The sequence below is a fragment of the Lonchura striata genome, chromosome 2, assembly GCF_046129695.1.
Source record: "Lonchura striata isolate bLonStr1 chromosome 2, bLonStr1.mat, whole genome shotgun sequence".
Classification (NCBI taxonomy): Eukaryota; Metazoa; Chordata; class Aves; order Passeriformes; family Estrildidae; genus Lonchura; species Lonchura striata.
Genome location: NC_134604.1, coordinates 114,786,803 through 114,814,665, shown reverse-complemented (window position 1 = coordinate 114,814,665; position 27,863 = coordinate 114,786,803). Strand labels below are relative to the sequence as shown.

General features: G+C 40.9%; 1 protein-coding gene across 1 annotated transcript in view; it reads left to right on the top strand.

Annotated features, from left to right (window-relative positions):
• Positions 1-27,126, top strand: part of TTC3 (tetratricopeptide repeat domain 3) — a 56,334-nt gene extending 29,208 nt beyond the window's left edge. Inside the window, exons 17-47 of the mRNA XM_077781705.1 lie at positions 683-793; positions 1,112-1,249; positions 2,125-2,208; positions 3,018-3,130; positions 6,202-6,328; positions 8,258-8,380; positions 8,516-8,617; positions 8,982-9,074; positions 9,441-9,505; positions 10,088-10,224; positions 11,784-12,098; positions 13,029-13,292; positions 13,507-13,553; positions 14,459-14,515; positions 15,523-15,599; positions 15,712-15,864; positions 16,047-16,896; positions 18,152-18,217; positions 18,678-18,827; positions 19,538-19,677; positions 20,320-20,388; positions 20,663-20,759; positions 21,088-21,188; positions 21,695-21,788; positions 22,413-22,511; positions 23,922-24,334; positions 24,813-24,933; positions 25,026-25,241; positions 25,433-25,522; positions 26,037-26,137; positions 26,789-27,126. Of these exons, the coding sequence (XP_077637831.1) occupies positions 683-793; positions 1,112-1,249; positions 2,125-2,208; positions 3,018-3,130; positions 6,202-6,328; positions 8,258-8,380; positions 8,516-8,617; positions 8,982-9,074; positions 9,441-9,505; positions 10,088-10,224; positions 11,784-12,098; positions 13,029-13,292; positions 13,507-13,553; positions 14,459-14,515; positions 15,523-15,599; positions 15,712-15,864; positions 16,047-16,896; positions 18,152-18,217; positions 18,678-18,827; positions 19,538-19,677; positions 20,320-20,388; positions 20,663-20,759; positions 21,088-21,188; positions 21,695-21,788; positions 22,413-22,511; positions 23,922-24,334; positions 24,813-24,933; positions 25,026-25,241; positions 25,433-25,522; positions 26,037-26,137; positions 26,789-26,804 (4,629 nt within the window). The 3' untranslated portion in view covers positions 26,805-27,126. The remainder of the gene's footprint in view (positions 1-682; positions 794-1,111; positions 1,250-2,124; positions 2,209-3,017; positions 3,131-6,201; positions 6,329-8,257; positions 8,381-8,515; positions 8,618-8,981; positions 9,075-9,440; positions 9,506-10,087; positions 10,225-11,783; positions 12,099-13,028; positions 13,293-13,506; positions 13,554-14,458; positions 14,516-15,522; positions 15,600-15,711; positions 15,865-16,046; positions 16,897-18,151; positions 18,218-18,677; positions 18,828-19,537; positions 19,678-20,319; positions 20,389-20,662; positions 20,760-21,087; positions 21,189-21,694; positions 21,789-22,412; positions 22,512-23,921; positions 24,335-24,812; positions 24,934-25,025; positions 25,242-25,432; positions 25,523-26,036; positions 26,138-26,788) is intronic.
• Positions 27,127-27,863: the final 737 nt, after the last annotated feature.

Genomic DNA, 27,863 nt, shown 5'->3' with positions numbered 1-27,863 from the left:
TTAATCTTCTTTATATGTCATGTTAACTTAGCATTAAACTAATTTAATTTATTCTGTAGCTGCATGGGACAGCATTAACCCAGGAGTTGTAGGAAATAAATAATTCTTAATTATTTACAATCTCCCTGCTGGAAATTCCTGCAGATTTCAGGAGTTATCAGTAGTGAAAATAAAATACAATTTATCGTAACATAATAACAAATAACAGAATAAAATAATAGACTGTGAAAACTTCCAGCATCTGGCCACAAAGTGTTGCAGTAGGAAATAATTAAATAATTCTCAGCTGTCCCAAAAACATTTGGGTACAAAAAGTGAGGATGAGCAGAAGTCTGGGTCGTGCTTTTGGGGTTTTTTTTTTAATATGTAAGAAGAATTAAAATTATGCTTGAACTAAAGTTGCAGGAGAGAAATTTAGAATAAAAATGAGGATTTCTGGAGAGAAATTTAGAATAAAAATGAGGATTTTAAGAGATCAGCAGCTGCATAGAAATCTAATCTAAGAGTTTTAGAAACAATTCCGGAGGATGCAAAATTTCCACTTGGCTGTCTCAGAAGTATTTTAGCAAATGTTTATTTCCTAAATTAAATAAATATTCTGTTTTCTTTTGAAAGCAAAAAAAAAACAAAAAGAAAGAAAATATTGTTTTCTTTTGAATTTACTGTCTGTTCAATATTCCAGGTGGATGTCAATCCAGATAAAAAATCCATTGGGCTGGAGGGTGATGGAACTTTGCCAGAGAGGACTCTTTTATTACCCAGGCTGAAAGCCTTGAATACTCCAGAATTCCCGGTAAACTCTGAGAAATAACCTGGTTTTTACCCCAAAAATTCAAATTTGTGCATTCAGCTCCTTCCTTCCCTCAAAACAATCTGGATTATTGTGTTGGCTGCAAGGGTTTCCCTGCAAATTGTGAGAGGCAGGTGGAAAAACGAATCAAAAACAGCACAGGGTGTGTTTTGGGTGCAGTGTGAAAAAAAATTGGAGGTGTAGTTGTAAAATTATTGGCTGAAATATTCTTATTAAAATAAAAAATTAAAAAAAAAAAAAAAAAAAGGAGAAAAATTCCGTTTTGGCTTTTGGATTGACTGCTTTGCCTGCACATCCCAGGTGGATTTCAACACTCTGCCAGACGACGTGAAGTCCCTGGTTTACCTTGGCTGCAGAGCCCTGCAGGAGAAGCACTGCCACGGGGCTGAGCGAGCCTTTTCCCAGCTCCTCCAAGTCCTCCACAAAGTAGGATTTACGGTAAAATCAGCAAAATTCCCTTCCTGGTGCCGGGGATGGAGGCTTCTGCCTCTACCCCCTGTGCCTCTCCTCCCTTCCCCCAGAAGAATCATTCTTCTGTTCAGTTGTTGGCTGCAGAGGGAAATATTTTAGGAGTTTTCTACACACACACACACCAGCATTTCCAAATATCCTTTTCCTTTCCCTTCCTTTTCCTTCCTTTTCCTTTTCCTTTTCCTTTTCCTTTTCCTTTTCCTTTTCCTTTTCCTTTCCCTATCCCTTTCCCTTTTTCCCTTTCCCTTTCCCTTTCCCTTTCCCTTTCCCTTTTTCCTTTTCCCTTTCCCTTTCCCTTTCCCTTTCCCTTTCCCCTTCCCTTCCCTTCCCTTCCCTTCCCTTCCCTTCCCTTCCCTTCCCTTCCCTTCCCTTCCCTTCCCTTCCCTTCCCTTCCCTTCCCTTCCCTTCCCTTCCCTTCCCTTCCCTTCCCTTCCCTTCCCTTCCCTTCCCCTCCCTTCCCTTCCCTTCCCTTCCCTTCCCTTCCCCTCCCTTCCCTTCCCCTCCCCCTTTTTCCTTTGCCCTTTCCCCTTTCTTAGAAGAGTAATGGCAAATATTTGGATGAAATATTGTGATTCTTACTAATAAAAACACCATTGTTGGTTGGACTTGGTGATCTTAAAGGTCTTTTCTGTGATTGTCAGATGAACCTTGATTCATAAGAATAAAGGGTAAAAAGGATTTTGATGGCAAATTCTGTGAATTTTGTTGTCTGTGTATCTTTACCCAATCAGCCACTGACCCAAAAACCATCCAGGATTTCTCTTAATTCTTTCACACTATTTTTACCATGTTGTTGTTGTGCTGTGACTATAATTTGACTCTTTTTTTTTTTTTCTTTGCAGCAATATGTTAATATTCTTAATATTAATTATGTTATATTCCTCTATGGACATGCCACTGCCCTCCTGGGAATAGGACATCCTGAGGTAGGCTATGAATTTATTTGTATTTTTTTAATTTGTGTTTTTATTTTTATATTTTTGTGTATATTTTTATTATAATTATTTGAATATTTATTTATTTGTACATTAAATTATTTTTATTTATATTTATTTTATATTTAAATACTGCCTTAATTCCAATTTCTAGCTCAGGCATTTTCCCATCCCTTTTTTGTACCTTCCTGACTGGGAAGATGAAGGGTGAAGGAAACCTCTGGACACATTTTGGAATTGTACAGTTGAATATTTGGGACTAAATCCTTGATGGTTTTGGGGGGGAATTAGGCTATCATATAAAATTTCTTCATAAGCCTTCAAATGAGCATCTGTGTATCAAGAAGTTACAGTCAATAATTTTTATTTCTGCTCTGCACTGGTGTTCTGGACAGAAACATTCTGCTCCTAAAACAAGAGCCAGGAGTTGCTTTGGGTGATGGAAAATGCCAAACCAGAAGTGGGGTTGGGTTTTTTTTTTGGTGTTTCTTCCTGTAGTATTTGATAATATTCAGTGTCTTACAGTGAATTTAAAAATACCTGAACTCAGTCATTTAAATCTCGTGTTACAGCACCTCCGTGTTTACGGGATAAATTGGGTTTTTTGAAAAAGATTCAAATTTTCAAAAAGATTCAAATCCCGCCTGTGCTCACAAGGGTGTGTAATTCCATTTACTGTTCCTAAGACTGATCAGGGAATAGGACACACTGTGACCCAATCTCAGGGAGGAAAAGAACCAGGAAAAGTGGAAATATTCTAGCAAAACTCCCTGAATTTCTGTCTCACATTTCTTTTGAAGGCATTGGCAAGGGCTGAAGTTCAGTTTAAGAAAATAATTGAAGATTATCCAGAAGAAAATTGTTTTTGTTTGTCATTCTATGGAACTGGAAGGGTTTACCTCAGGCAAAACAGGTTGGTCTGATGGAAAATTTTAGGGTTTGTTGGGAAAAAAACCTTTTTATTTGAGGAACTGTGCGTGGTGGGGCTTTAATTATTCTGTGTTAATCATTAAATTCATCCATCGAGTGGATTTAACCCAGTGGGTTTAATCCAGTGGATTTAATAAAATGGGTTTGATACAATGGATTTAATAAAATTAGTTTAATCCAGTGGGTTCAATACAATGAATTTAATCCAATGGGTTTAATCCAGTGGATATAATCCAGTAGGTTTAATCCAATTTATTTAATCCAATGGGTTTAATCCAGTGGATATAATCCAGTAGGTTTAATCCAATTTATTTAATCCAATGGGTTTAATCCAGTGGATATAATCCAGTAATACAATTTATTTAATTAAATGGGTTTAATCCAGTGGGTTAAATGAGTTTAAGCCAGTGGGTTTAATACCATTTATTTAATCCAGTGGGTTTAATGGAATGGATTTAATCCAATGGGGTTTAATACAATGGATTTAATCCAATGGGTTTAATATAATGTATTTAACACAATGGTTTAATCCAGTGGATTTAATAAAGAGGGTTTAATAAAATGAGTTTAATCCAGTGGGTTTAATGCAATTTATTTAATCCAGTGGGTTTAATGCAATTTATTTAATCCGATGGGTTTAATCCAGTGGATTTAATCCAATGAGTTTAATCCAATGGGTTTAATACAATTTATTTAATCCAGTGAATTTAATCCACTGGATTTAATCCGAGTGGAAATTGGTTCCTGCTGAGGAGCTGATGGGAGCTGCTGATGGGAGCAGATTTGAGGGAATATTTGGGATTCGGGGATCTCAGCCCTGCAGTGGGGGAGGGCTCAGAGGAACAGAACAAACCCTCTTTGTTCTGGGGGAAAAATGCATCCTAAAGAAATCTGCCTTTATCTCATCCCTGGGGAGCTGGAGAGTGGCCTTGGGGTGAGATAAGGCTGCAGTGAGTCACAAATTCCCTGGAGCAGGGATAAAAAATGTGTTCCTGGGCACATCCCAGGGGGACAGGGAGAGCCTGGGATGCAGGGGCAGGACAAGGAAAAACTGGGAGCAAAAAGCTGCAGCTGCTGCCACCCATCCAGGGCTTCCTGCTGGAGTTTCTCCCTCCTGGAATTCCCAGTGGGAAGTACAAGTGGGGGGATTTTTGGGATGTCCCTGGGGGAGCAACATCCCCACTAAAGGCTCGTGCTGGGCTGGCTGGGAGCTCCTGATCCAGCTGTGATCCAGCTGCTCTGGGGGAGAGGGGAGAAATTCCATGGAAAAGCTCCAGGCTGGGAGAGCATTTCCTAATTAATGACTCACAGGAAACACTCAACGGTGAGGAAAAATAACTTGCTGTCCATTCAAACAGAATTGGAGAGCGGGGAACAAAACAACTAAAATCACCTTTTTCCTCCTCTCCTTTATCCCAGGCTGGAATTCACTCCCTCATTCCTGACTCTTCTCCCCTCTCAGGGATGGGCATTTGGGGAGTTTTTTCCCCCTGCTCCTCACAGGGAAGAAAAAGGAGGTTTTTGTGCAGGATGTTTTTCCTTTTATCCCTAATTTCCTTGAGGAAAGCACAGCTGGGCCTGGCTTTGTTGGCTCCAGCTGGAGCTGGGGCTCTGCCATTCCTCAGGAACAGCCCCCACCTCCCTGCTCCCCCCTGCCATGTCAAAAAGATGCCAAAAAAAGGAATTTTGGTACTGAACCTTCAAAAAATGCCAAAAAAAGGAGTTTTGGTACTGAACCTTCAAAAAATGCCAAAAAAAGGTGTTTTGGTACTGAACCTTCTCCCCTCAAAGCACCTGCTCAGGGCTGGTGGATGCTCAGAGGGAATTCCTCCTTCCTGGGATCTGCATCCCAGTCCTGTGGCTCATCTCCCTGGCAGTCTTGACCCCAAAAATGTCCCTGCACGGGTGGCAACAGCTCTGGCTGTCAGATTGAGCCTTTTCCTGACCCAGAGATGGGGCAGCTGAGAGGTGTTTCAAAAACTTCTACTCCGTTTTCAGTCTCATGTGAAGGCTGAGACAATACAGATGTTATCATTCACAATCAGAAGCCAACTAAAAAACAATCATCTAAAATCACCCCTCGTAAATCTGACTCCAATATCTTTTTCATAGTTCTGTTTCTCCAAAAAACACCTTTTAAAACTTATTTCTAATTCCATTTCTCTCTTGACAATGTCTGTCCTGTTCCCTAGCATTTCTGAGTCAGCATTTCTTATCTCAGAGTTTACATACAAATCCATACAAACCTTCTATCAAGTTTTTTAAAATTTTCTACCTCAAAAAAACCCAGGAAATTTAAATGTTGGAGCCCTGGATGCTGAGAACTTTAAACTTCCTGTGCTGAAAGACACAGACCTTTAAGAGAACACTGCATTTAACCTAAAGCCATAGAGAAGACTTCCAAAATTAATTAGTAACAGTAAAATGACGAGTGTGTAGTTTAATTAGAAGTGTGTGATGTCACAAGGTAGAAAATTTAGAGTTTAAAGTTTTAGAAGATAGAAATATATATAGAAAAAGATAAAAGTTTTAAAGCAGAAGCTAGTCCTTCATCTTCTTTACATTCTTCACCTTCTTCACCTTCTCCTCCTTCTTCACCTTCTCCTTTTTCTTCTTCTCCTCCTTCAGAAGTTTAAGTAGTGTTATATAATTAGACAAAAACCATCCACATTACAGGACATGAATAATTACTCATTAAGTTAAAATAATTTGCGTCATTTCTTAATTTGATAATTTAACCCTAAAAAACCTCACAGAAAAAAAAAATAATTATCCGTTTTGTAACTTATTAGTGAAATGCTATAGAACTCACAACTTGGAAAACTCTAATATCAATAAAAATAATAAACATCTAAATCCAAAATTCCATCTCAAACACATCAATCCCAACCTTATCAAAAACAAAACAAAACAAAACAAAAAACCTAACCCAGCATTTAATGAGCCAGGTCTCATCCCCATCCTGTCAGTCACCACTGGTTGCTCCTGGGTGCTGGAATTTTGGGAAGCTGCTCCCAGGAGATCCGAGTGTGATTTATCTCTTCCAAAATCCAGGTTTGCTCTTGCCCTCGACCAGTTCCTGAGGGCAAAGCTGGTGATGGATTTCAACATTGTCCCTGGAGTTTTAACCTGGCCAGGAACAACTGAGGTCATTGAGGAGACACGAATAGAGAATTTACAGGTAATGTTTCAAAATAAAAGAGCAGGAAATTGTCCTGCTCCTCCCTGCCAAGGGAGATGGGGGCTGAAGGAAGGATGGGGAGCAGCAGGGCAGGACTTGCTCAGGCTCTGACACCTCCAGGTGGCCTGGCTGAGCTGGCAGGACCCTGAGCCTGGAATTCCAGTTGGGTAAATTCCAGTTCTCCTTTTTCCACAATGGGAACTGTGCAGTTTACACAGGCCCAGTGGGTTTGGAGAGCAAGCTTTGTTTGAGCTCACCAGGTAAAATAATTTTCCATTTGTCATTTTCCATCAGTTTTTGTTCATCATTATTTGTTTATTATTTTTATAATTTTCCCATTTATCATTTTCCAGTTATCATTTTTCCATTTGTCATTTTTATTTATATATTTTTTTCTTTTTCTTTTTTTTTTTTTTCCATTTATCATTTATCACAATTGTCCAGACAGGGCCCGAGTGTGGCACTCAGTGACAAGGTGGGGATGTGTCACAGGTTAGATTTTGGAACTCTTTTCCAGTCCCAGGGATTTTGGGATGATGTTTGATTCCCTTCCTTGCACACTCCCAAACTTTCAGGTGTGAGCACGCAATTCTGAGGAGAACCACTTAAAAATCTGAGCTGGCAGAAACAGGAAGTTGAAAATTTAAATCCAAACTAGGAGACTGACCATGTAGTCCCTGGATAAAACATTGGGATTTATGTGGTACAATTCCCTCTTTGGAAAAATCTGTCACCAGGAGCTGCTCTGCACAGAGGCATTTTTGACACAGCAAAATTTGGAAGGTTTTTCACTTGGCCAAACTCCCCAGACCTGCAGAGTTTGTGGTAGAAAGAACATTCCTGGGCTTTTTCCTGCCAAAAATCACCCTCGGGATTTCTCAGAGACAAGCTGGATCCATCCATCCATGGTCTGGGACCTGGGATAATGCAGATATCTGCCAGGCTTTATCAGGGCTCTGTTCTTGGTGGTGTTTTATTGATCTGGGATGCCTTGAGAAGGCTGAGCTGGAGCAGAGATTAAATCAGGGATTTATTCAAGGATCTCCTCCATGGATCCACCTTGGGCAGCACCAGAGCCCAGCCAGGGCTGCACCCAAATGACCCAAAATGGTCCCAAAATGCACGAGCACTCCCGGGGCTCTCCCTGGGATCAGTTCTGCTCCATTGGCACCTTGGAGTTCATTGTCCCATTCCAGCTCCAGCCCATCAGTCCCACCCTGCTTGTTTTTCTCTCTCCAGCCCACGCTGTTTGTGCTCCTGGGCTGAGGTTTGGATCATTTGTCCTTGGTGCCCAGCTGGAGCAGGAATTGTTTTGTCTCTGCTCTGTGCACAGAGCTCAGCATCCCATCATGTGAAGCCCAGACCCACACACTAAAGCAGCACAGAATGTGAAATATAGAAAAGCTCAAACCTGAGGCATCAGTTCCAGCCCTGCCCTGATTTCACATGAAGCCACTCTGATGTTTTTCCCTCAGAAATGATCCTGGGAGACCTCCCTGGTTCCCCAGGGCCAGCTCTGAGCTTGATCCTTAGCCCAGGTGCCGGGTGAGACTCCAGAATCTTCAGAAATTACCAAAAATCTTTGGTAATTTTGGTAATCTTTGGTAATCAATTTTTGCCCCATATTCTATTTTATCATTTGGACAATGATAAAAACCATTGGAATGGGGCAGCATGTGGGACACTGGCTCAAGACAAATTTGCATTTTTCTGGATGTATGAAGCTGTGAGCTCTCAGCTTCAAGCAATCCCTGGAATATTTTGGCCATAAAAGGCCAATCTTACCTGGCTTTCCTAGAAGAGTTGTATTTTTGGGATTAGTCACTGCTTTGCCTAGAGGGATGTGTTTCACTGCAGGAGTTTGTGAATAGAAGTTGAATTTTTTCCTGGTTCTGTGCACTTTGTCCCTGATAATTCTGTGTTTTCCAGATGGCTTTAAAGAATTATATTGAAGAATGTAGATTCCCCCCAGAGCCAGATGCTGTTTGTCGATATCAGCAGTGCCATGGCTTCTCCAAAATCCAAATATATTTTACAGACCCAGATTTTAAGGTAAAGTTTCAGTGGAGAAAGGTTTGAGAAGTAAAATTTGATGTATTTTCTCCCCCTTTTTATATAATATGCTAAGCTAAATACTGCTTTTTGTTTTTTTTTTTTTTTTTAATGTTCTATTTTTGCCATTTTTAGGGTTTTATACGTGTTATTTGCTGTCAGCAGTGCAGAGTGGAATTCCACATCAGCTGCTGGAAAAAGCTGAAAACAGCAAGCTACAGTGATAAAAATGATAAGGTGAGGCCTTTGCCAGACTGGAATTTTTAGTTTTTTTGAGATCATAGCATTGAGATATTTAAGGGAATTCCACAAAATTCAGCAGCCAGGTTAAAATGAAGGGAAATCTGGAACTCCTAAAATGATTCTGGAAGTTGACTCTTAGGCGTGAAGTTGGAGGAGGGAATAAAAGAATAAAAAATGCCCCAGATTTTTCGATGATTTTTGATTTTCAGCCCTTCCCAAGTCAGCATCCAGGAAGAATTTGGGATTGTGCTTCCTTTAATTGCTTTGGTCACCTCAAATTGAGGAATTAATTTGTACAGGGATGTAAATGGTGTGTGGATTTAAATGCCTTTGTTGTGTGTGTCCTTTTCTCCTGCAGGATTTCCTTAAGGAAATTTGTTTTACTCCTGATTGTAAAGGCCTTATTTCAAAAATAGTTATTTTCAGTTCTACTGGGCTGGTAAAATGTGAAGTAAGTATAGTCATATTTTATATGAATTGAATTAGAATATTAGGGGGGATAAAATTAAGTGGGAATGTAACAGCAAGAAAAAAATGGTGCTGCCTTCACAGAATTATTTAGGAATATGAATTTCCTGTTCTAGTGGAGCAGGAATTGCCTTGTGGTGTTGGTCACCTTGTCATGGATGGGAATGGAATTCCATGAATTCAATAATCCTTCAGGAATAACTCCCCAGAGGCACGGGGAGATGGAAAATTCTGCCCAGATTATGAATCCTCCCCAGGGCAATACTGACCTGAGAGAAGCAGAAATGATTGTGGGGTTTCTTGTGTCATAACCCAGATTTAATTCCTGTCCTATCCCTTATTTTGGTAGTTTGAACAAAAAATCCCAAAACTCAAGGAACCACCAAAGGCCTGTATAAAACAGAAATGTTCAAGGTAAGATTTGTCCTGTTTGAATCGATTTGAGAGCAAAGCAGGAGAGATTTTAATGCCTTTTTACAAATATTTTGGGAAGTTATCCTTGCCCTTTGGCCTGAAAAACCAAAAAAATCTGGTAAAATCCATTATAATCTAATGGTAAAAGCATTTAAATTGTTCCACAGAATTTATTTTGAGTGAATGCTTAGAAAGTGTAAATAAAAATGTATTTTATGCTGCTGCTCTAGTCACTGCTACCCAGACATTTGACATAACTGAGTTTGCAATTTTTTGGTCAAGTAAGCTTTAAATAATGAGGAATTAAGCTGAGAGGACAAACAAAACAGATTTTTAAAAAGGAAAGGAATAAAATGTTAATATTTGGTTTTAAATGCTGAGTCATAAATTAAGAATAAGAATAATGAAACCAATTCTCATTTAGACATCTTTAATGGGAGTAAAAGTTGTTACATCTTGAGGAAATCAATATTTTCACGAAGTTTTGTGGTCTCTGCTTCTAAACGAGGACCACTTTTATTCCATTTGTACTTTGCAGTGTGATATTTTCACCTCAATTAACGTTTGAATTGCTTTTTGCAGTCTTAGGAAGATAAAAATGAAGGAGGAAAAAAAAGAGCGACGAAAACGAGCGCGAGAAGAGGCTCGGAATTGTGCCAGGAAAAAAGCTGAGGAAAAGCAGGAGGGAAGTGCCCAAGGCCAGTTCAGCCAGCACAGGGGTAGGTGGGAATGGGGAATTCTTGGATTTCTCCATGGAAATCGGAATGGGAGGTTTGGGGTCCCCATCCCAAGGAAGGAGGCGGCACTCGGAGCTCTGGGCTGGGACAAGGTGGGGACAGAGGTTGGGTTTGGTGATCTCCGAGGGCTTTTCCTGCCTCAGTTCTCCTGGGATTTTGGGATTCTGAGTTAGCACAGGGCAGTGGAATCAGCGTTCTGAAAAAGCCCAGGTCAGTCACAGCAGAGTCCTAACACTGAGCAGCAACACTGCGGAAAATCTGCATTTTTACTTTAGACAAATTTTATTTAGCTTCTGTTTTTATTGTCCAAACTGCTGGGGGATGTCACGCAGTTTATTCCTTGTTGAAAATCTTGATTTTTTTTTTTTCCTTGGCTGGTTCCTGCAGAATCAGCCTGGAGAGGGAAGAGGCTCCAATGCTGAGTGAACCCACTGAAAAGGGATTTCAGGAAAAGCACCTTGGGACACTTAGAGAAGAAAATATCTCAAATAAAGACAGGCTGATCTCCTACCTGCAGTGACTTGAAAAGTACATTTCAGATGATTGGGGAAAATAAAAATACTGTGGCTTTGTAGGCATTTAAAGCTTCAACTTTTCCTTGCTGGATGTTGGCTGCTCCACATTCCAGAGCTGGGAACTTCCCCTGCAGCTTCTCGGGGCAAAGGAAAAGGGGGAATGTTGGAAATTTTATTTTTTTGTCTGTATTATCAACTTGGGATATAATTAATTTATAATTTCCTAGGATTCCCTGTTAAATACTCCGGGTGTATCTTTTTAATCCCATGTTTGGTGTTCTCTGGGTGCCTGATCCCTGTTCAATGGCTTATCCTGAAAAATTTGGGATATTTTGGCTTCCCTGTGGATTTGTAAAGTCATTTATTATTATAATTTCATTTTTTCCTGTTTGTTTTAAATCTTTGCTCTCTCCTTTTCTCTGGCTCATCTTTAATTGTGATCCTTGGAACCAATGCAGGTCATTGTGACCTCATCCTAAAAATCTGGGCAAGGTGATTGTTTCCTTAAATAAAAATTTAAACCAACTTTGGATCAAATTCCTAGTGCTCAGGTGGTATGGAAGAAAATAATTCTTTAAACCCTGTAAATTCAGTGTAAAATGAACAATTAGAAACACCACTTAACCCAAATTATCTGTGCTTTGTAAGTTGGTTTAAGTTTTTTAAGCTTTGTGAAGTTTTTTAGGCTTTGAAAAAGTTTTTTAAGCTTTTGAAAGTTGCTTTTTAGGTTGGAATTGTGGTAAGGACAATGAAATCTTGCTGATTCCTAATGCTCAGGATGTATGGAAGAAAAGAATTCTTTAAACCCTGTAAATTTCAGCGTAAAACAATTAGAAACACCACTTAACCCAAATTATCTGTGCTTTATAAATTGGTTTAAGTTTTTGAAGCTTTGTGAAGTTTTTTTAAGCTTTGAAAAGTTTTTTAAGCTTTTGAAAGTTGCTTTTTAGGTTGGAATGGTGGTAGGGATGATGAAATCTTGCTGATTCTGTGCTTTTTTAAGTTGGCATATTTTGAATTTTCCAGGTTCTGGCCAGGATTTGTACGCTGGGGACTTGGTCCTGCAGCACATCCAGCGCAATTCCGAGCAGATCAAAGCTGCTGTCCCCGACTCTGCCAAATTATTAAAGGAGCTGCTGGCCTGGGGTGTGATCAGAGAGGAGGATTTCATCTTCCATTGCCAAATGAGCAGCACTCCCCAGGAGGTGCTGGAGCAGCTGCTCAGCTCCCTGAGCCAGCAGAAATGCCGGGTGCGGAGCCGGGCCTTCCTGCACGTGCTGAGCCAGCTGGGAGAGGTGGATCCCAAAGTGCACAAGTGGCTGCAGCACCTGGACAACCTGGGTGGGTCCTGTGAGCAGCACGGAAAATTCTCTTTTTGCCTCCTTTGAAGCAGCCAGGTCACACTTCTCCTCTTCGTCCTATCCCTGGTTTCCAGAGGGGAGCACAGCTCGGGTGGTAAATGCTGGTATTTGGAGCAATGACGTGGTTTGGGAGTGTAAAGAATGGTGGGGTTTTGCCATTCAACTTGGAAATAATTTCATGTTGGTGCTCTGCAGTTTGCTGTTGGGCTTATAATGGGAAAAAAGTGGAATTTTGGGGTTTGGGGTTTTGCTTTATCACATCCATATCCTTCCAAGGATTCATAGAATTCTTAGCCTTTTCTCCTCTTCTCTTCTCTTCTCTTCTCTTCTCTTCTCTTCTCTTCTCTTCTCTTCTCTCCTCTCCTCTCCTCTCCTCTCCTCTCCTCTCCTCTCCTCTCCTCTCCTCTCCTCTCCTCTCCTCTCCTCTCCTCTCCTCTCCTCTCCTCTCCTCTCCTCTCCTCTCCTCTCCTCTCCTCTCCTCTCCTCTCCTCTCCTCTCCTCTCCTCTCCTCTCCTCTCCTCTCCTCTCCTCTCCTCTCCTCTCCTCTCCTCTCCTCTCCTCTCCTCTCCTCTCCTCTCCTCTCCTCTCCTCTCCTCTCCTCTCCTCTCCTCTCCTCTCCTCTCCTCTCCTCTCCTCTCCCCCTTCCCCTTCCCCTTCCCCTTCCCCTTCCCCTATTCTCTGATCCAAATCTTATTATTATTATGCAAATACTAATTGCTGGCAGTAGAATTTTTATCAATACCATTCCTCATTTTTTGTTTGCATTTCCAAGGCACAAAAGCTCTCACATCATCTGTACATGGAATTTCTAGACCAAACTCTTGCCCTTTGAAGAGGAATATCACCTTTTAAGCACTAACAATCTGAAGCTGGAATGAAATATTGGGATTTTTTTTCCCATCTTTTTCAGGTCTGACAGCTACAGAAAACTTTCTCCTTCAATATGGCCAAGTTCTGCAAGAGCTTGACTATTCTATTTTAACCCCACTGTGGAACCACAAATATGGCAGTAAATTTGATTACGTGGCAGCTGATGGTGAAAAGCAAGAAATTTGTGATTATTTCCTCACCCCTCCCCTAGAGAAATCCCGTTGTTTTATATGGCTTTTAGAAGAAAACAGAGACTATTTCCCACACCTCCATCAAGCTTTAGATGATTTCTTTGATAAAATGGGTGAGTAGGCAATGGGATCAAACTTTTCCAATAAAAATTCATTTTTATTATGCAGGTTTTAACATTAAAGTTCTGCAGCTGCGGTTTTGGAGCTGCTTTGGTGGTGTTGGCTAAAGGGTTAGTTCTGGAATTCTTGTGATTTCACAGTTAAATTGTAAATTAATGAAAATATTGTTATTTCCATCAATCACCATGACTTCTATCCTTTCGACAGATGATCCAACTATTATATTAAAGAAGCAGGGAAATGAGAATTTACCAGTAAGTGAACTTCATTTCTCTTTGCCCTCAGCTCAAAAAGAACTTTTTGCTTTTTCAGAAAAGGAAATATTTTGCAGCCTTGTCCTCCAGACTTACTGGAGTTTTAATCTCTTGTTTTAGCTCCCTTTTCTTAAATTATTTGATTTTTGAATTATTTAATAATAATTTTTCAAGTGTGCCTCATTCTGAATCACTTTTTGATTGGTGCAATCATTAAAATCCATCCCAATTGGCAGAAATAGATTTTGAATTTCAGTTAATTCTGTGTTTGAGGCACCCTCGTTTGACGTTCTTGTCTGCAGTGAAATTTACCTTTAAAAACCAAATTTACTTTTGATTCAGAATAAAGCTTCCAATTAATGCACATCTTAGTGAAATGCAGAATTTGTAATGTGCACATTAATAAAATGAAGAATTTTTAATGTACACATCAATAAAATGCAGAATTTTTAATGTACATATTAGTAAAATGCAGACTTTAATGTACATGTTAATAAATGCAGAATTTTAAGTGTACACTAATGAAGAATTTTCAATGTACATGTTAATAAAATGCAGAATTTTTAATGTACATGTTAATGAAGTGCAGATGTTAAAAATCAATACATTGATGAAATGCAGAATTTTTAATGTACAGATTAATAAAATTCAGATTTTTAATGAAATGCAGAATTTTTTTTCTTTTGCATTTCATGAACTGGGAAAATCCAAGAATGAGATGAAAACCAGCACAAGAAAACTCCTTTGATTTCAGTGTTACAGCCTAAAATAACCTGTGATTATTCTGTTCTTGTGTAACCCAAATCCTGCTAAAGAATTAATTCAAATTTCAGTTCCTTCATCTTTGTCTTTCTTGGAAAACTGAAGCAACATTTGCCAATGCTCTGCCTTCATTTTATTTTCAGAATAATGAAATCAAAGTTAAAAACAAAAACAGGAAGAAGAATTTGAAAGATTCAAAGGTCAGTAACTTTAGAGCTGCTAAAGCAGCTATTGCCAAGCAAATAACCTTATTTACTACTAAAAATCCACCTAAAAACTGGGAATTTTTTAGCATTTCTGGCATTCTGATGAATGGGAGCTGAATTTATGAATACCTTGAGTAGACTCTTTACTGAAGCAGCTTTTCCTGAAGTAAAATTAAGCTGTTAAGACTTAAATGATGCAGTTTTGTTAAAATTTATCAGTAGAAAAGTGATTTTTAAATTTATTTATGACTCACTTTGGCTCTGACTGGAGGCACCTTCCACTGGCTTAATTCTGAATTGTTCTTGTGATTTTGATTTTTCATGTGGGAAGATGGGAATTCAGTGCAAAAATTCCATTTCATGCTCTGGAATGTTATTAATTATTCATTATTTTATAGATTTGATTGGGTTGTTATTCTGCCAGAATTTTCTGCTGCCTTTTAGAGGATTTTGCTTTATTGGAAACCTCATGCCCTCATACTTTTATAATTTTTCTAGAATTTCAAGAGTAAACTTCATTTTTTTTCCCTTAGGATTTATTTTTCTGATTTAAGTGCATTTATTTGTGTATTTCTAAATTATTAGATAATAAAAATAAAGACAACTAAAATGTCTATTACGGTGTAGGCAATAATAACCAGAGTCACATGTGGAATTAGGGATAACTCCTGCTTGTGGTAAATCTGTTACAGCCTCAAATTTAAAAGAATGTTTAATTACATTTTGATGAAATTGGTAAAATAAATAGGGATTTGGGGCTGAATATCCCAATTTCTTTTTTCCAAATAAGTTCTGAAGAAGGAATTAATAACTTTAATTAAGTATTTTCTTGCTGTGGCTTAGCACTGATAATTTTACCTGGAAATTTTCCAGTTCATAATGAACATGATGAATGTAAAGAACAAAATTCAGTGTAAGTAAGTTATTCCTGGTCTTTGCAGTGGATTATTTTACATGACCTTTTGTGAGGTAAAAACTAAAAGAAATCTCTTTTTAATTAGTCTATTTTAGTATTATCCAGTGGAGCTAGTACAGCACCACGAGAAGAAGATAAGATATTTATAGAAGAAAATAATCTGTGAGTACTTGATTCTGCTTTTATTGCCCAAACTCCAAATTGCTGGAGAAGAATCCTTTAAAAACACCAGGGTTGGCTTATTTTGATTTTTTTTTTTTTTCTGATTTTTAAGGTACAGAGATTTTCCAAATGAACCCTTTGCAATCCCAGAACATCTCCAGGAGCAACTTGAGGAATTCGAAGCTCGCTATAATAATTCAAATAGTAACAATTATCAAATGAATAATAATAATAATCCAGATCCAATCTCTGAGAATTTATATGAGTGAGTATAAATTTCTGTGCTCGGCAGCTTCGGGGGATTGAATTTTACTTCGTAATTTTAATAATTTTTTGGATGCATTGGAATCCTGGTGTGTGTAGTGTGTCTGTGAAGGAATGGATTAAATGAATGGATTTAAAAACTTTACTCAATTATAACAATTTGTTGTTTTGGTTTTTTCCTAGTTATTTCTCTCAAATCTTGGATGAACATGGCCCTCTGGAAATTAATAATAAATTACTGGTTGGGGAATATGAAAATTTCCCTGAGGAAACTCGGAAGGTGGTGGAAGATGCAGGAGGCCTGGAGCCCTTCCTGCTGAAATCCCTTCGTTTCATCATGAAGGATAATCTGATTGGGCTGAAGAAACACTCGGTGCTTTTTGAAGGAAATCCAAGCAGAAACGAGCCTGGCAATAATAAAAAGGAAAATCCATCTGGGGAATTCCAGAGGAATTCTTCCCACAGCAAGCTGACTTTGAATCCCTACGCCCAGGAGTTCAAGCCTCTCTCGTACCCTGTGGATGCCCCTTCAGCAGCACCTCCTGATTTAGCAGATTATCACACCCCACAATATTTGTCCTGCTCCTTCCCCGCCTCCTGCTCTCCTGGGAATCCTCTGGAAAATCAAGGTGTTGATTCCATGGAAAACGAGGCTCCATTTTCGGGTGTTTTGCTGGAGGGCTTCGAGCCCGCGGGCCCGGCTGTGTTTTTGCCTCAGAGCTCCTGGGGTTATCAATATGGAATATTGCCCCTGGCACAGGCCGGGTTTATTTATGCTCATCCTGCAGCTCCTCAGAAAAATGTGGAATCGGCAATTCCACATAGGAAATACGGCCCTGAGGGATTTGTGCCAGGTGAAATCCAGGAGCACAAAGACCTTCAGGGCCAGTTGGGGAATTCGGATAAAAAGGATTCAGCTTTTCCAAATGGTTCGGGTCAAGCTGAGGAAGATAAATGTGTTGAAAAGAAAAAAGCAAGGAGTAATAAAGCTGGGATGAAGAGCAATCCTCACACGAGGATGGTGGCTGTTCAGGTAAGGAAGGGAACAATGCTGGAGAGATTTTATGGCCACCAGGATGAGCAGAGGGATGGAGCAGCTCTGCTGGCAGGAAAGGCTGGCACAGCTGGGATTGTTCACCTGCACAGGAGAAGCTTTGGGCTGAGCTCAGGGCGAGCCCCAGGAAAGCTGGAGAGAGACAATTTCCAGGGATGGAGGGACAGCACACAGGGAATGGCTTCACACTGAGAGAAGAAAGGCTTGTTTTGGATATTAGGAAGGAATTGTTCCCTGTGATGGTAAAGAGGGGCTGGGATGGAATTCCCAGAGCAGCTGTGGCTGCCCCTGGATCCCTGGCAGTGCCCAAGGCCAGGTTGGACACTGGGGCTGGAGCAGCCTGGGACAGTGGGAGGTGTCCCTGCCATGGCAGGGGTGGCACTGGGTGGGCTTTGAGGTCCCTTCCATGCCTAATTCCAGGTTTGCATCTCCTTTCTCCCTCTAGGAGACTCCTACTAAAACTCTGTGTTCTATCCCTGGTATAGAGTTCTTCCATCACTGTGTTTTCATCCCAGATTTACAGATTCCAGGCCCAGTTAATGAACTAAAATTAAACTTTTCCACATGGCAGGGGTGGCACTGGATGAGTTTTAAGATCCCTTCCAACCCAAACTACTCAAGGTGCCTGAGAACTTTAAATTGCTGCCACTCGCTGTGATCACCCATTTCTCATTTGTAATTCTTCAGAGCTGCTCGCTGAATCTTCTTGTGCCTGAAGTTTTTGCAGCTCTTTTTTTCCTGGGTATCACAGAGGGAATTGCTGCACAAAAGTTTCAGCTTCACTTTAGAAATGAAGCAAAGTCATTCCGTGTTGTTGTTTTTTTTCCTTCTGTGATGAGTTCAGGGATTTATTTTCACTTCCACAACATTGGAGGATTTGTGGAGAAGGGGAGGCTTAGGGGGGACCTCACTCACTGCCACTCCCTGACAGGAGGGTGAGACACTTCCTGCAAATCTTCATTTTTCAGATATTTAGAGCATGGCTTTATTTAAAGACTCACAGGACTCCCTGGAGTTGCTCATGGTCAATGAAACCAGGAAAAGAAAAAGAAAAAAAATCCCTTTCAGAAACAACTCCACAATGTTTTCTCACATCATTTATAGGCCTGGATTAGGGTTGGATTTGTAAAACTTTCAGTGAGGTATAAAAGCTCCAAACCAGAGCAGTTCATCTATGAACTGAGAATATTTTAAATCAAATTCTAATTTTTTTGTTTGTTTGTTTGTTTTCTAGGTAAATCAGGAAGTTGCTCATAGGGAAACCAATACTTTGCCTTTTCATCCATTTGAAAATCAACAGGTAAGTTCCCTGCATCCTGATTTACATTTCTCATGAGGGAGGCTAAAGGAATGCCCAAAAACTAAATAATGAAATGAAAGTTCTCTGAAAACAACAGGTTTTAACAGATATTTTGTATTTTGGGTTGTTTGGCTGTTTTTGTGTTCTGTGATGTTCTTGGCCCCACAAGAAAATTATTTTTGACCTTCACTCTGATATTTGATATTGCTCTTTGACCTTCACTCTGGTATTTGATATTGCTCTGATTGTTTTATTCTAAGTTATTCAGATGTTGAATGTTTAGGAGGTATTTCCTCACTCAAAACCTGGATTGGAATATTCCTTTTGGGCACAGAGGCAGTTCAGAGTGGTGTTAAAGGCAGGTTTATGTCTGTACTAGGAGATAAAAGTGAGAAAATGCCACCTTTGAACTGGAAACAGGCATAAATCCAACTGGTTTTTGTAACTGATGAATTTCCAGGGGGATATTCTCCGTGTGGAAAAGGAGCACCAGGTGTTGCAAGAACAACTCAGAGAAGCAGAGGAGAAATTTGAGCAGTCACAGAGCAGGAGCTTGGAGGAAGTTGCTGCTTTGGAAGAGCTGCTGAAAAAAAGTCTTGAGGAGATGGAGGTAAAGCTTCTCCCCTGCTCAGAGGTTCTGGAATCCCTGGGAGCTCTGAGGTGTCCCAGGAGCTTGGAGCAGCTCCTTGAGATGGTTGGAGGTGTCCTTCCCACCCCAGCCATTCCAGCATTCCCTGATGGATCCCTGATTTGGGATTTGTAGCATAATTACGAATTTATTTTATTTATTTATATATATATATATATATAATATTCTAATAGATACATATATATCTATCTATATATATAGATAGATATATATACTATTCTAATCCTTGTGAGATTATCTATGGGTGTTAGTAAATCTGAATTGTGTGGTTAAAATGTGTGAGCAAATCACAGTGATGTTTGGTTTTGTGTTTAGTATACTTCTAATATGAACTGTTTTACTGAGGTGTGTTAGATTGTGTGTTACTTCTGCTTGTTTATTGTTGCTATGTTTTATCTAAAGGATATCAGGTATTGGCTTAAAACCCTTAAAAGGTATTTTTTGGTATATAACTTGTTAATTTATATTTATTGGTAAAGTAATAGTCATAGTTATTGTTGGTTTTGGTTGAGTTACTCTAGGAGTGTTGTAAGTAAGAGTCAAATATCCTCAGTCTGCTCCAACTTTTACCTGAATAAATTTTCACAATAAAAATTTATTTAAAATAAAATCAATTGATCTGAATAAATTTTCACAATTCTCAGAAATGAAGTTTCCTTTTCTGCCTTCAGGTGTCCCAGAACGAGCTGGATTGGTTCCACCAGGACTCAGAAACACAAATGAAGAAATGGCAGCAGGAGAAGAAAGAAAATCGAGAGAATTTAAAAGCACTGAGGGGCACAATTAAAAAACACTCAGACACCAATGAGAGGTACAGTTGTAAACAGATTTACACCCCTCATTCTGACAGTCTAAAGACTTCAGAACTCTTTAAGGAAATTTAACCCTTGGCTGTGAAACCAGCCAGGTATTTTCTCCCAGTGTAAAGGTGAAATATGGACATGGCCACTTGATTGTTTTGATTTTTTTTGGCAAATTACAGGTAAACATCTAAAATAGCTTTGAGATAACTGATTTAGCAGTAATTCTCCTAATCAGATTTGACAATTCCTGCTGTATTTTAATGTCCTCTCTCAGTTTATAGAGCACAGACTTTGGTCCTTGAATGCCTTTGTTTTATCTTTAGTCTTAAGGAGCTGGGGCCAAATCTCCTGAAAAAATCATCAGCCTGGTTTTGTCTTAATCACTGCTTTATTAGCAATAAATTTAAATGTATTTAGAATATAATCCCTGAGCAATTTGGGTTGGGATGGACCTTAAAGACCATTTATTTCCACTCCTCCCACTGTCCCAGCTTGCTCCAACCTGACCTTGGACACTTCAAGGGCTGGAAATTCCACAATTCCTCAGGGATTAAACAGGACCTAAAACCTACAGATTGTCCTGGTGGCTATAGAGGAACATGTTCCATATTTGCTAATAAATATACTTAATAAATGTTTCATTCCTGTAGGTATTTGAAGACCATTGATGACAAGGAAAAGCAATATAATACGTATTTAAATACATTTCTGGAGACCAGGTAAAACTCACTTCCCTTTCAGCAATATTTACATTTTTTCTGCTTCACTCCGGGTAAAGGCTTAGGGGAACATAAGCACTTTAACCCATAAATTTGCTTTTATTTGCCATGAGTTAAATACTAATATTTAGAATAAAGAAAATCATACTCTCATACATTTCCCTTGATTCCATGACACTGAATAGCTGTAAAAAAACCTCTAAAATGGCATAAATTTTAAATACTGCTCTGCTGTGAACGTCACTCAAATATTTCCTTTCTTTTTCTTTCACAGTAATAAATTTGCTAATGATAAAAGCAAATTGGAAGAGCTGATAAAAAAGAGCAAAGTGAACAGCCAGGAGTGTGAGAAAAGAGCTGTTGAAGCAGAGGTACCAAAAAAATCCTTAAAAACCTTTTGTTAGAGCTGGGGTTGTGCTGATGGGAGGTGGGGAAATGATATCAAAGATATTGATTAAATATTGGAAGTGCCAAGGATGGAAATTCCACTTGACAAATCCTCACTGTAGGAACAGTGTGTGCACTTTTAATCCTCAAACTCTTGTTTCAATTCTTATTAAAACCTGGGTTAAGGTTTTATCCCTTTTTTTTTCTTGATTTTTTTTAACTGTTGTTTGTTTGTTTGGGGTGGTGGTGTTGTTTTGTTTGGCTTTTAAATTTTGTTGTTGGTGGTTTGTTTTTTGTTCTTTTTTGTCACAGATTTCAGTGCTCCAAACCTGGAAGGAAACTGAAATCTGGAAGCTCAAAGGCACCATTGCCAAGGCAGAAGGAAATCTCAGGATGCTGAGGGCACGGAGCAGGTACTGGGAGCTCCCACCAGGAATTCCACTACTCCTGCTTGTTAATTATTTACTATAGAATATTTATTCTATAGTCTACAATTATATTGACTATAAGCTTTATTTTATGTAGTTATATTGAATATAGTTTTTATTTTATGTACTTACATATAGTATTTATATGAAATATAATAATGACCAATAAATAATAATAGAAATAATGATAAGAATAATATAAAAGTGCACAGAGATTAAGGCAAATAATATTGCCCCAAACAAAATTCAGCTGGAAATTGAGTCTCGTCCTTATCCTTGTGTCTTTCCGAGCTGGGAAAATCAGATTATACGGATAATAATAATTCCAGTTATTCCTGCTCGGTGTCCCTGGAAAAGGGCTGCAGTTGAACTGATTTTAACCTGAAATCCCTTGAAAACTTTAACTGGGGTTAATTGTTGTTGGGCCAACACCACTGGTCTTAAAAATAATGGGAATGTTGGAGTTTAACTGTAAACACTCAATTTTCCAGCAGCTCAGCTTCAGCAGCTCCTGTGTTGAAGTCCCAGATTGATTCCTGGGAATTATTTATTTCAAATGTCAAGAAACAGCTGGAAAAAGTTGAGGTAAGACTTCATTTCTCTCCACCAGTTTCTCAGTTGAACTTTGGAAATGACAGCATGAATAACATGGTATTTAACTGTTTATTAAAATACCAGCAGCTTGTCCTCCAAATGCTGAGGGGAACTTTTTTAATTACAAAAGAAAGTTTGGAGTCCAGGCTGGTAATTTCTAGTGGATATATTCACTTTCTAAAAAGCAAAAATCTGCCCTTTATGCACTTGCTTCAAAATTGGGTCCTCACATGTTGTGGTTTTGGTTCGTTAATTTGAGATTTTACAAATTTTAAGACGTAATTTAATTTTAATTAATTTCGTTTCAAGATTTAAGATTTAATCTTCCCTAGATTTCCTCCTATTCGAAACCACGACACCACATCAACAGGTCTGTTCTTTTTGTTGGTGTCCTTTTGGAATTTGTGGGATTTCGTAAAAAAAAAAAAAGCAACAAAAACAAACAAAACCCAAAAAACGAAACCAAAACCAAACCAAAAAAAAGGAAAGAAAAAAAAGAAAGAAAAAACCAGGGAGCTCTGTGAGCAGCTCAGTGTATAAAATGGGATTTGAGCGAGGAGGGAGCTCAGGTTGGTGCTGGTGAGGAGGGTGCTGATGTTGGTTTTGCTTCTGCAGGCTGAGTATGAGGAGAAAATCGAGCTGGTGAAGAATGGAGCCAGGAACTGCCTGAGCAAAGTGGAAATTGTGGATTTTCCTTGGCCTCAGGGGCTCGTTGTGAGTATCCCACCTCCCCCAGCAGCTCCAGTCCCTGGCACGTCCCTTGGGGTGGCAGCAGTGGTGGGAGGTGCCAGGAGAGCACCGAGGGGATGGAGATGGAGCTGGGGGAGCAGCACATTCCCAGCTCCTGTGAGAGGCTCGAGCTCTTTAAAGCTGGAAGTGACTCACTGAGAGTTTTGTTCCTCTAGCACCAAAATCCTGGAATTTCAGGATGGTTTGGGTTGGAAGGGACCCTAAAGATCATCCAGTTCCAGCCCTGACACCTTCCACTGTCCCAGGCTGCTCCAAACCTGTGTCCAACCTGGCCTTGGCACTGCCAGGGATCCAGGGGCATCCCCACCCTCCCAGGGAACAATTCCTGCCCAACATCCCATCCACCCCTGCCCTCCTTCAGCTCAAGGCCATTCCCTGTGTCCTGTCACTCCATCCCTTGCTCCAAGCCTGTCTCCAGTTCTCCTGGAGCTTCTTTAGGCACGGGAAGGGCTTCTCTGGAACCTTCTCCAGGTTGAACAGCCCCAAAATCATTGGGATAAGCTCCATTATCCCAATCCCAGGATCCCTGGGGCTGGCAAAGCCCTCCCAGCCCAGGGAGTCCCAGCTGGGCCCCATGCCCACCTTGTCCCCAGCCCAGAGCACTCAGTGCCACCTCCAGGGGACACCTGCAGGGATGGGCACTGCAAAGCTCCCTGGGCAGCCCCTGCCAGGGCCTGAGCACCCTTTCCATGGGGAAACTTTCCCAAAGGAATTCCTGCAGCACCGTGTGTCACTGACTGCAAACACCAAGCTCAGCTGCCAGCCAGGTGTGCCAGGAAGGACAGAGCCATTTGTGGGAATGAGAACAGCCCCAGAAATCCTGTCACAGATATTTCCTCATGGCCCAACAGCTCCACCAATGCTTCGCTGCAATCAGAGCAGTTTCTTCTGACCCCTCTCATTGGTCCTTTTTAAGGTTTTTTTTTTTCTCTGTTGAAAATCTTAGTTTGTATTTTTGGTTTTTATTTTTTTGGGTCTGGGTGTAGTTTAGATTCAGGGCTCTGGTCTAATACTGACACTTTTTCTGGGCTTTTGCAAGTTCCACTCCTGTTCTCCTGCCTAAGTTCCCACTTATTTTTAGGTCTGTCCTTTCTATTTATTGACACAGAATATGGAGATAACTTTATCACCACCTATTTATTGGGAAAGAGCAGCTTTTGTGCCTCTTGTTCTGCACTTGGAATTGATTTTTTTCTGCATTAAGACCAGAGTGATCTTTTAGAAGAGAAATAACCATGAGGGCAGACAACTGCCCTGATGTAAGGGAGTTTTTCAGATAAACTGATGCCACCTTTGAGATCCTGTCACAATTCCCACTGCAAATGCTGAATCTGTTTTAATCACTGTTTCCTGTGAAATGTGTTTGTTTCCTAGACAATGCCAGGCAGACCTTCCATGTATGACCCTGCCATTATCACCTATTCCTTGGCACCTGCACATCCCAGTGCCCTTCCTGCATTTTCCAGTTCTGATGGAAAAGCACCAGCCCAGCCTCCACTCCAAGCACAGACCGGAGCTAAGCCTGCACCTGCCACCTCTGAGGCTTCTTCTGCAGCTGGCAAAACACATTCCAGAGCTCCAGAGGGGTCGCATTCCAATAAAATCTCACCATCCTGCCCATCAGGCATTTCTGGAAATAACTCCCAGCATGTCCAGCCCAACCTGACCCACCAAGATCCCTCAGCTCTGCAGCCGAGGCCTTCTGGAACTCCAAACAACAAAAAGCTTTCAAACAGAAATGAAAATATTCTTGCCCAGCTCCAGAGTATATTTCCAAATTACAGCAGGTACTGGATTGAAGGAGTGCTGTGAAACAAGGTCTGAACAGCCAGGGGTGAAAGAAAGGGATGAAGGAATTGATTTCGTTCTGCTGACAGGGATGGAGGAACAGGACAAAGAGGAATGGGTTTAAACTGCTGGAGGGCAGGGTTGAATGGGATTTTGGGAATTGGGAATTGTTCCCTGGCAGGGTGGGCAGGGGATAGAATTCCCAGAGCAGCTGGGGCTGCCCCTGGATCCCAGCCTGGGACAGTGGAAGGTGTCCCTGCCATGGCAGGGGCTGGACTGAGATGAGCTTTCAGGTCTCTCCCAGCCCAACCCCTTCCATGATTCTGGTGATGGTTCAGGAGTTTCATCCTGGAGAGTCACTGGGAGCAGGCTCCAGTTCATGGGAAAAGCTGGTTCCTGTGGTCCTGCTGGGATCCAACAGGGAGCCTGCAGTGCTCTCCAGGGCCAGCCCTGACCCTGCCTTTCCTGTCCCTGCAGCTCAGACCTTGTTGCCTCCATCAGGGAGGTGCAGAGGAGAAACAGGACCAGCGTGGCCACCCTGAGCCCGGATGAGATCCTCAGCCAGGCCACGGAGCTCATCCTGGAGCAGCAGCACAAGGTACTGGGGCTGCAGCTGCTCCTCTTCTTCCTCCCCTGGGAAATGGAGCAGCACAGCCCCAAGAACACAGTTCCTTTCTGATCCCTGTGCAGGCAGCACCTCCAGCAGGCAGAGCCCTGCAGTCCCTGGGCTCTGCTCCCCCAGCACGGGGCAGGGAAGTGCCCACGGAAGGAATCGCCCCTGGATCTGCCCAGGCAGCGCCCGGCCCCAAAACCTCCTCCAGTAAAAACCCCTCTCAGCCAAACCTGCAGCCCTGGGGAAATGCTGGAGCTGCACCTAAAGCCAAATGGACAAAGCAGGACAGTGCTGTAAGTTTTCTGTTCCGGTGCTTTGTACAAGACACAAAATAATCCTGGAGGGAAAAAAAAAATAATTGCCTCGTTTATTTTGCGTACAAAAGCTTCAGTAGATTTGGTTAAGGTTAGTGACCTTGTTAATGGAGTAGAATGTGCTGGTTAGTTGCTGATTTTTAAATAACTGGGTGTTCCTTTCCTGGCAGGCCTGCAGTAAGGATCCCTGTGCCATCTGTCACGATGAGCTGAGCACGGACTGCTGTGAGCTCGAGTGTGGCCATCACTTCCACAAAGAAGTGAGTTCTGCTCTTGTTCCTCATCTCCACCTCAAAAACAACCCCTTTACCCTCCCCTTGCCCTTCAGTGATGAAATAACAGGGCACCATTTCCTTTTCCAGCCTTTGCCCCCCAAATTTTACCCACAGCCAGCCTGCCAGAAAGCTTTAGGTATTTTTAAAGTAAAATGATTCATCAGAGTGAATTTCAGGTGATTCTTCAGAGAATGAATTTGGGGTTGGCATTTCTGGCAGCACACTCACGGAATGGGTTATCCCTGAAAACTCCATATTTGCCTCCTGATTGTAGAAATTCATGAAGTAAAAAAGCCAGGATTGTATTGGAATAGCTCCTTTTCTCCCTTTACCTTTTTCATTTAAATGCTGATTTGTCCTCGCAGAATAAATTTGGTTAGAGCAGGAGAACAGGGGTGTAGAACTTGTTGAAGAGCTTCCCCATTAGTGGCAATAATTTTCAGCCTCCAGCTGGGCTCTGTTCCCCAGTTTTGCCTGTCACCCTCTTCTGTCCCCACAGTGCATCCGAATGTGGCTGAAGCAGCATTCCAGCACCTGCCCCCTCTGCCGTGTCCACGCTCTGCTTCCCGAGGACTTCCCTGAGCTTCCTGCCTGGAACAAGTACAGCTGAGCCTCTTTGACTCCTGCTTTCCTCCCACACTTCAGAATTCAAGATGAAAAGGGGCTGCAGCACAACCCCGGTGCTGGGGGACAGGACAGAGCCCTGGGTTTATTGGCCATGGGAACAAACCTTGGGATTTGACTCCCAGATCCAGGATTTCTCCTGGTTCCTGCCTAAAGCTGTGGAGTTCAGGGCTGGCAGCACACAAAACTGATGGATTTTTAGCTAAGGAACATTGAAAGTACCAAATTCTTTTACCGGAAGGGCCAGTGCATAATTCCTTTGAGGAGGGGGCTTTTCCCTCAGATTTATTCCAAGATCAAGCAAGTAGGTGACCCTACTTTTGGAAATCAAGACATTCCCTTCCTCTGGCATAAACAATCCAGGATTCAAGCCTGGTCTGGTCTTGGCAGCTCATCTCTGTGCATAAATCCACAGCTGAGAACTCAAATTCTTTAAATAATGACTTTTAGTCACATTTCGAAGTAAGAATTTTAAATTATTCATATGGATTAATTCTTTAATCTCAAAATAAGGTTGAAATTTGAATTTCCCCCTTGTTGAAGAGCGGGTCTGTTTAAAAGGGGAGGATTTTTTAAAAGGATTTTTAGAAGGATTTTTAAGCCACACTTCCTCTGTATTTTGTGCAGGAATGGTCACCAGTAGCAGGAGGGACAGAATTCCAACAGCCCAAGGAATTTCCTTCCACTGTTTTCCAAGTCTGAAGTGGACAGAGCACCTTCAACACAGACAAATTTGTCTCACACAGCCAAAAGGTGAGGACCAGAGCCTGAGAATCATAAAATGAAACTCAAATATTCTGCTGTCTGAATCCAGGGAGCGGCACATGGATTAGGAACCCTTGGCTAATTCCAGGAATCACTTGTTCCCCACCCTGCTACATCTCCTGAAGTTTAAAATTCTTCTCTCATTAATAAGTGTATTAATTACCACCTGAATAAAAAATAAAATTACTGCTACAGCCAAACACGTTGTTTTTGTGTAGTTTTTCTGCTCACTCTGGGTTAGGAGTGAGTAACTACTCTGCTGTAGAATTAAGGCCTAAAAATTCCAGCACTGAAATCCTTTTCAGCTTCCAGTAGTTTTGGGGGGCTGCAGCTCTTCCCCAAATCCCCCTGTACCATCCCTGGTCTCAGGGAAAAGTAAATTTCACTAAATAGTACATTTCAGAAAATAGTATTTTCCTGCCCCTTTCCCAGACATTGAAATGAAAATTTCAGCTTTTTCTTGCTGAAACACCAGGGCCCAAACTGGAATTATATTATCCTGCTTGGCAGTGCTGCTGGAGAAACCAAAGGAAATTATTTTCCTTAGTTTTCTTCATTGTGCCTTTTTAGGTGCTCATCTTTACACTTCCAATTTCCATAATACAGACTGAGCCTGCCTCTACCCCGCATGGAAAATTAATGGCAAATCCATAAGTTGTGGCTGTTCCATGAAAACAACATGAAAATCCACCAGCTGTTTGTGTTGGGAAGGTTATTTCTTACTGAATTACTTTTCCTTTAAGCTGTACACTCACACACACATTAATTAACTCCTCCAACACCAACTCCTGTTCCAAATTTGACCAAAATTTCCTTGGTGTGATTTGAAATCACTCATTTCCCATCCACCTTGGGACAGATCCCACAGCACCATCTTCCAGAGTTGTAGCACCATTTTTTAGACCTTCAAAGACCTTATTTCTGTCACAATTCCCAG